Source organism: Melitaea cinxia, chromosome 4, assembly GCF_905220565.1.
Source record: "Melitaea cinxia chromosome 4, ilMelCinx1.1, whole genome shotgun sequence".
Taxonomy (NCBI): Eukaryota; Metazoa; Arthropoda; class Insecta; order Lepidoptera; family Nymphalidae; genus Melitaea; species Melitaea cinxia.
In genome coordinates, this window is record NC_059397.1 from 11,771,206 (window position 1) to 11,779,629 (window position 8,424).

The 8,424-nt window shown below is 33.3% G+C and overlaps 1 protein-coding gene across 1 annotated transcript; it reads right to left on the minus strand.

Moving 5' to 3' along the window:
• Positions 1-639: 639 nt before the first annotated feature.
• Positions 640-1,877, minus strand: LOC123669892 (39S ribosomal protein L22, mitochondrial). The gene is made up of 3 exons (XM_045603410.1): positions 1,546-1,877; positions 1,204-1,417; positions 640-1,120 (listed from the first exon to the last, which is right to left on the minus strand). The coding sequence occupies exons 1-3, from the start codon at positions 1,723-1,725 to the stop codon at positions 900-902; spliced, it is 615 nt and encodes a 204-aa protein (XP_045459366.1). The 5' UTR covers positions 1,726-1,877; the 3' UTR covers positions 640-899.
• Positions 1,878-8,424: the final 6,547 nt, after the last annotated feature.

The following is an 8,424-nucleotide window of genomic DNA, read 5'->3' on the forward strand; positions in this document are numbered from 1 at the left end:
GCCGCATCGTACATACATTTCAGTATCTCGATATATTGCCAGTCGATATGACGTCTCTGCAGAGAGTCCAGGACAGCCCAGGTCTCAACAGAGTCGAAGGCTTTCTCGTAGTCCACAAATGCCATACACAGCGGTCGATCATATTCTTCTGTCTTTTGAATAATTTGCCGAGCAGTATGGATGTGGTCTACGGTGCTGTAGCCATTTCGAAACCCAGCCTGCTCTGGTGGTTGGAATTCGTCGAGTCTTCTGGCGAGACGATTCGTAACAACCCTCGAAAACAACTTATAGACGTGGCTCAGAAGTGAGATCGGTCTGTAATTCTTCAATAGAGACTTATCGCCTCTCTTAAAAAACACCACCACCCACACTCCTGGACCACGCCTCTGGCGTGGTACTTCGGTGGATGACGGCATTAAAGTTTTGCCAAGGCTAAAAGCTGTCCTGAAAGGACAGGTCGCCCTGCGGCTTTAAGGAGCTCAGGAGCTATATGAATGTATACACGGTACATATACCAAAATAACATTTTTTTTTACAAATTTTGTCTGTCTTTTGTTCCAGCTCATCTCTGAAACGGCTGGACCGATTTTAACGGGACTTTCACTGGTATATAGCTGAAGTAATAAGGAGTAACTTAGGCTGTTTTTATTTTATAATACTGAGAACTGAACAATAACTTTTTTCAAATTCTACATGGGTGAAGTGACGGGAACAACTATAATAAGCATAGAACTCATGGTAATTTAGGTTCTTATTAATTACATACATTATAAGACGAGGTAAATCTAGCCACTATAAAATTTAGAGATAAAATGGTATTTTCTACTTACAAATACTATATAATTTTATACTATACTATATATTTTTACAAATACTATATAAATTATAAGACTACAATTTCAATATGAATTTATTATTTTTCGTTTCCTCATTTGTTCTAACCACTTATCCAATTGCTGTTGGGGAGTAAGTGGATTTCTCTTGTAGTAATCTTGTGGTGGCTTTCCCTCTTCCAAACGTACAAAGTAATGACTGTACTGATATCTCACTTCACCTAATCTGCCCCTTGCATGTCTTCTAATACCCTTTATGACCATGCCTTTACCGGAAAACGATTCAGCTAAAAGTGAATTTAATTTAAATTAAACTAAATCAAGAAACAAATATAATTGGAACAGATACATTTTGAAAATTGACAAACACCTATCCAGAGGTTGCTCTTGAATTCAACATTGTGCTCGGTAACTGCAAGTTTCTGAGCTTCTAGGATGGCTTCTTTGACATAAACGGCACCTTTTTTATTTATAAAACTAAGTTGTTTAACAGCCTCATCTACTGTCATACCACGAACTAAAGAAGCAATATACCAAAGTTTTTCTGGACTGTATTTAATGTTTGTTTTTTGATGACACACATACTGAAATAAAAACAGCATTGGTGAGTTGTATTACTCATTAAACTAAGAAAAATTTATAATTTAGAGAATTAACCAATACGTTAACTGTCTTACGACTGCATATGAACAAATTACTAATTAATACTTACAGCCGGTCTCGGATCTTCTCCAATTTCTTGTGGAGGATATACTTTTTTATTGAAGTTTACAAATGTTTTGGGTAAATCGGATTTTGCCCATGCTAGCTGTGGTCCATTAGTGTGCAAGTTACTTTTTAAAGGATTTAAGCACAAATTAGCTTTGCACAGGGTTACAAATAAACGATTCATAATTATAATATAATCATACACCTATACCAATTATTTAAATAAATTTCATTAATTCATTTTGAGGTTACATTAATTATAGTGACTCGGAAATCTGAATATTTTAATACAACCATAGATAACTGTGTGATAGGGAAGGGCACTAAATATCGAAATATCGATATTTTTTCATAAATAAATATCTGCAATATTTTTAATTTCAAAATATCTATAATCGATATTTATTTTTGAATATCGAAATCGATATTTTTTTAAACTATATTATATTTTAAATGAATTATGTATTCTAATTTTATTGCAACATATGGTCTGTCTTATCTATAACTGAATATAAAACAGAGCGCGCGAGAGTTTGCGAGTTTTGGTATCAGTGCTGTCTATATCCCTCTGTAGTTTGTGAACGCAACCAAAAAACATGTCTTTAGACTAAATTTGAGTGTGATCAAAGTGTGAATCTAATGCTTGATAATTATCTATACAAATAAATATAATTGGAGTGTCTGTTTGTAAGTGCTCCCGCACACATACAATTAAGTTGGCCGAACGCCGTTACGACTAAATCGCAGAGTATACTAATAGGTATAGTGACACATGGAAGCCCGCACATCTTCTCCAACTAAGTTGTCCAACTAATTAATTGGATACCGATCGTATCAGAAGCGAAATTCACTTTCGATCGACGTACAATTAAAAAGTTGTCCAACTGTTCGTTAGCACGGTTACCTTATACAAGCTCGCTGACTATCTCCAACTTAGTTGGTCAGTCGTACGGCAAGATGGAGCACGACTTTAAGTAAAAAATTAGAAGAACTTATAGATGAACCTTAATTTAAAAAAAATAGCATGTTTTAGAAATAAAAAAGGACATGGGTTTCAAAAGCCCGTGGATATATATTAATTATATTTAAAAAAAAATCCTATCTTCAACGGCTACAGCGAGTCGGAAAGGTGTGTGCTGTTTGATTATTTTTGGCCCAATTAGATATACGAATTCATCAAAAGACGAAATACTCATTCTGTAGTCATAGATATAGTAAAAAAAAGTAGATAATGCGCGGCCTTTGTTGTTAGTGAAGCCACAAAACTCGGCTCCTTCAAGTAAATACACGCGCTCACGCACACATATGCATCAAACTACGCTCATTTTCGTTAGTATGTCACGAGGCTTCATACAGTAACTTTGCTTATAAAATGCCGTCTTGTGTGATTAAATGGTGCAAAAACAATACCAAAGTAAACAAAAAATCTGAAGGAATATCGTTTCACACGTAAGTACATATAAAACTTTAAATTTATTGTTATTCCAAAATAATATTGAGGTTATTCGGAACTTATAATTTCAATGTCACGAAATGACGTACCACGGGAGTGTTGCCAGTAGTTCTTTTTTTCAATACCCCAAAATGTGGGTAAGTAAATTGTACGCAATCAGAAAAATAATTAAGTAAAAAGTAGACACAGTTATTGTTTTTTTTCCCGTGTTATTTTATGTTACATAAATTGAAAATTAAAAAATCAAAACATATTTATGAATTATTAACTCGTTTGTTTTATGTTTTAACTTTTTACAATTTTTGAGTAAACTAGGTACCCATATTTTACTATCAAATTTCATGGTTTTAGGTTTCCAACGAATATTTTAATAAGAGGTGAATGGGTAGCGGCTGTAAGACTGAGAAAATGACCACGATTATGCTGGCCATGCGCATAAAGTCAATTTAATACGATTAGTGATTGAAAAATATTTGAACACAAGACTACATCATATTAGTAAAATGCAAACAATGACGATGACTCTGAGTTCTAAGCGACAAAAATTTAAAAAACTTATACAACATAAAGGATTCTAGGTTTAAGAAAAATAGTTAAAAAAAACCGACTGCAAACTGAAAAGAGATAAACAGAGGGGGATAGGAAGTGTCCATTCATACGATTATCTTACGAATATATTTGCTTATTATTCTACCGATTTTTTGTTTTATTTTTAGTAAATTTATTTAAAACTATAAACAGGTTTTTATTTTCACATACCCATTTTACCTATATTAAGTTAATTGTTTAATAAAAATTTTAGGGACTTTTTTTAAAAGGTGTCAACACTTCACTCACTCACACATCTTTAAAAAAGTGGCTTCAGTTTTCTGTTCTAGGTGCGTTATCTACCTTTTTTTACTTGATCTATGTCTGTAGTATGAAAAAAAATTATCTGGATAGCATCTGAGTTTAGAATGCAATGTACGATGCTTCCCATATTCTAATATATTACTTAATATCGGTGCACCCAACATTTTCTTTTTTGTTTTCGTCATCTTTTTATTATTAGAAAAATTTGAGGGTTTTTTTCTGCATTTTCACACACACACGCACCGCGCTAGCAACACTGTCACTGATTAAATCGAATAGTCTGCGGCTAACCAACCAACAAATTAAAGTTGATCAACTAAATTATAAACGTACGCACACGTACGCAATTTAGTTGTTTGGTAGTCGGCCAACTTAATTGTATGTGTGTGGAAGCACTAACATTAAAGTAACCGCTTTTTACTAAATGCATATAGATCTATACACGGTACATATACCAAAATAACATTTTTCACAATTTTTGTCTGTCTGTCTGTCTATTTGTTCCGACTAATCTCTGAAACGGCTGGACCGATTTAGACGGGACTTTCACTAGCAGATAGATGGTGTAATAAGGTGTAACTTAGGCTACTTTTATTTTAGATTTTTTTTTTATAACTGCGAACTGAATAATAACTTTTTTGTTAAATTCCACGCGGACGAAGTCGCGGGCATAGCATTTAGTAATAATATGTAATTCGTATATACAATAATATATATATATATATATTCTTCATTGTTATCATAATACTTAAGTCTTCATTGTAATAATAAGTAATAAAATTAATATACTTGCCAAATATGTATTAATTTTTTCCCGTTTAAATATTTTAACAATTATTTTAGGTTATTGCAATTTGTACAAAAATATCGACATATCGAAATATCGATTTTTTTTTATTTAGTATATATGGATATTTTTAAACTATATATATCTTCTTTTTCTATCTATAATCTATAATCTATAATATATAGTACCCGGGTGACCGAGCTAAGCTCGGTATTTTTAGTAAATCGTGTTTTTTGGAAATCATAAAGTATAAATACGAATTACATATTAATAAAATATGAATAATATTTTTCGATTTTACCGACATAATAATAAAAAATAAGAACAGCTTATTTAAATAAAAAATAGCGAGTGCAATTAGAAAAAAAAAGAAAAAATAATTGATCAGGGACATGGGGATTTGAACCATGATCTTCTCGCTTGATCCCGAGCGGCCGATTTCCCACCGAGCTATTTCAACTACATTGACTTATGCGAAATTTACCTTCGTATTCTAACGCTATTTTTTTTCAATTCCTAAAAACAGGGATAAAACGACATTTCCTGAAAATAAATCCTAGCTAGATAGATTTATCTCCCCCGAAACCCCCTAAATACTAAATTTTATGAAAATCGTTGGAGCCGTTTCCGAGATTCAGATTCTATATATATATATATATATATATATATATATACAAGAATTGCTCGTTTAATAGTATAAGATATATAAAAGCGAAAAGTCATTCATCACGAAATCTCCGAAACTATAACACCTACAAACTTGAAATTTGGCAGGCAGGCTCCTTATAAGACGTAGACATCCGCTAAGAACGGATTTTACGAAAATCGACCCCTAAGGGGGTAAAACGGGGGTTGGAATTTTGTATGAAAGTTCTATGTTTTTGAAGTAAGAGACTTGAAATTTAAAATTTAAGCTCTACCTATAGATGGTGAGAAGGTGTCCAAATAATGTATCTTTAGAAATCAACTCCCTTTTTTGGGTTAAAATGGGGGATGGTAGGTTGACTCACTCATCACGAAACCTCCGAAACTATAACAGCTACAAACTTGAAATTAGGCAAGTAGATTCCTTATAGGGCGTAGATATCCGCTAAGAACGAATTTTACGAAATTCTACCCCTAAAGAGATAAAACGGTTGGAAGTTTGTATAAAAGTCCTATGTTTTTAAACGGTTTTATTTAGCTCACCCCGTTTGTTTTATTTTTTATTTATTATTTATTCTTGGGTCAAATTTAGTAATTCAAATTTCACCCTCTTCCTGTCAACCGATTAATCTGAAATTTTGTATACACTTTGGATTTTGGTGACAATACAATTATGTTTATTCATTATCATTATAAATTCAAGATGGCCGCCGCTACAAAATGGCGGATAATTTATGTTTTATTAATCCCATCAATATGGGTATCAAATGAAAGGGCTCAACAAGCAGAATACAATATACTATAAAAAATTGAAATCCAAGATGGCGGCCGCTACAAAATGGCGGATAACGTAGGTTTTATCAATCCCATCAAAATGGGTATCAAATGAAAGGGCTCAACAAGCAAAATACAATATACTATAAAAAATTGAAATACAAGATGGCGGCCGCTACAAAATGGCGGATAACGTAGGTTTTATCGATCCCATCAATATGGGTATCAAATGAAAGTGCTCAACCAGTATAATCAATGTACTATATAAAATTAAAATCCAAGATGGCGGCCTCTACAAAATGGCGGATAACTTAGGTTTTATCAATCCCATCAACATGGGTATCAAATGAAAGGTCTCAACAAGTAGAATACAATTTACTATGCAAAATTGAAATCTAAGCTGGCCGCCGCTACCAAATGTCTGATAACAATTTTTTATCAATCCCACCAATATGGGTATCAAATAAAAGGGCTTGACAAGAAGAATACAGTGCACTATACAACCTCAATATTTAAGATGGGCCTTGCAATAATGAAGCACTAAATGAATTAAACAGAATGCGAAATAAAAACTAAAAACTAGAAAATAAAAATAGGTAAAAAAACTTTTTAAGTTAAACGGTTTTATGTTAAACATACATTGCAATGTTTAAGATAAATGTACTAAAAACCAAAAAATAATAAAATAGATACAGTCGTGGGAATTATAAACATATGCATAGACTAGACTAAAATAAAACCGTGGGGCACGTCAATTGTCTACAAATTATCGACTTAATGTGCGATAGAAGAATCGTTTAATTCGTCGTTAAAATAGGCAGTTGGCCCGCAGACGGTGAGGAAATTACTTACTATTTTCTTGCTCATGGAAATTCCAATAGTTATACACTCCATGTAAATAAAAGAGATGTTTCAACTAGTTTATCGTTGGACATTCACACTGCTGGCTGGCGAGGAATCGTTTCACTGCTCGTAGTTTGTCTTTAATCGACAAAACATATGATAAAAGTACTACTCGCTCACCACTATGAAACCCTAAAACTCGCTTTTAATCGAGCTTGCTAGCTTGTTTCCACATTCTAGCCCTACTTATCACACGTCCATCTTTGTCGGTTGAACAACTGCCTAATTATAGTGTAACATTACAAAACAAACATTTTAATCAACGATTGTAGACAATTGACGTGCCCCACGGTTTTATTTTAGTCTAGTCTATGCATATGTTTATAATTCCCACGACTGTATCTATTTTATTATTTTTTGGTTTTTAGTACATTTATCTTAAACATTGCAATGTATGTTTAACATAAAACCGTTTAACTTAAAAAGTTTTTTTACATATTTTTATTGAAGTAAGAGACTTAAAATTTAAAATGTATACTCTATAGATGGTGAGAAGGTGTCCAAATAATGTATCTTTAGAAAACAAATCCCTTTTGGGGTTACAGCGGGGGATGGTAGGTTGACTCCCTCATCACGAAACCTCCGAACTTATAACAGCTACAAACTTGAAATTAGGCAGGTAGGTTCCTTATAGGGCGTAGACATCCGCTAAGAACTGATTTTACGAAAATCGACCCCTAAAGAGATAAAACGGGGGTCGGAAGTTTGTATGAAAGTCTTATGTTTTTGAAGTAAGAGACTTGAAATTTAAAATATATGCTCTATAGATGGTGAGGAGGTGTCCAAATAATGTAACTTGAGAAACCACCTCCCTTTTGGGGTTAAAACGGAGGGTGGTAGGTTGACTCATTCATCACGAAATCTCCGAAACTATAACACATAAAAACTTGAAATTTGGCAGGTAAACTCCTTATAAGGCGTAGACATTCGCTAAGAACGAATTTTACGAAACTCGACCTCTATGGGGATAAAACGGGGGTTGGAAGTTTGTATGACAGTCCTATGTTTTTGTAGTAAGAGACTTGAAATTTAAAGTGTATGCTCTATAGATAAGGAGAAGGTGTCCAAATAATGTATCTTTAGAAAACAAATCCCTTTTGGGGTTACAGCGGGGGATGGTAGGTTGAATCCCTCATCACGAAATAATGCATCGTAATCTATATATATATATAAAAGAGCAAGGTCACTGACTCACTCATCACGAGAACTCAAAAACCGCTGGATGGTCCATCTATCCAGGATGGATGATTTATTATCAAGTCCAGAAATGAAGATCTTCCACTGTTATTTCGTCAATATTTTCAAAATCTATTAGAGTTCTTTGTTCTAGTGCCTGAACATACATATTTCTAATATCCAGATAATTGTCAGCACTGAAATCGAAATGACGCCGTGTTACTGTATTAGATATGTCTTCCAAAGATATGTTAGTCAAATGATTTTGACATATCCGTGCAAGTGGGGGTATA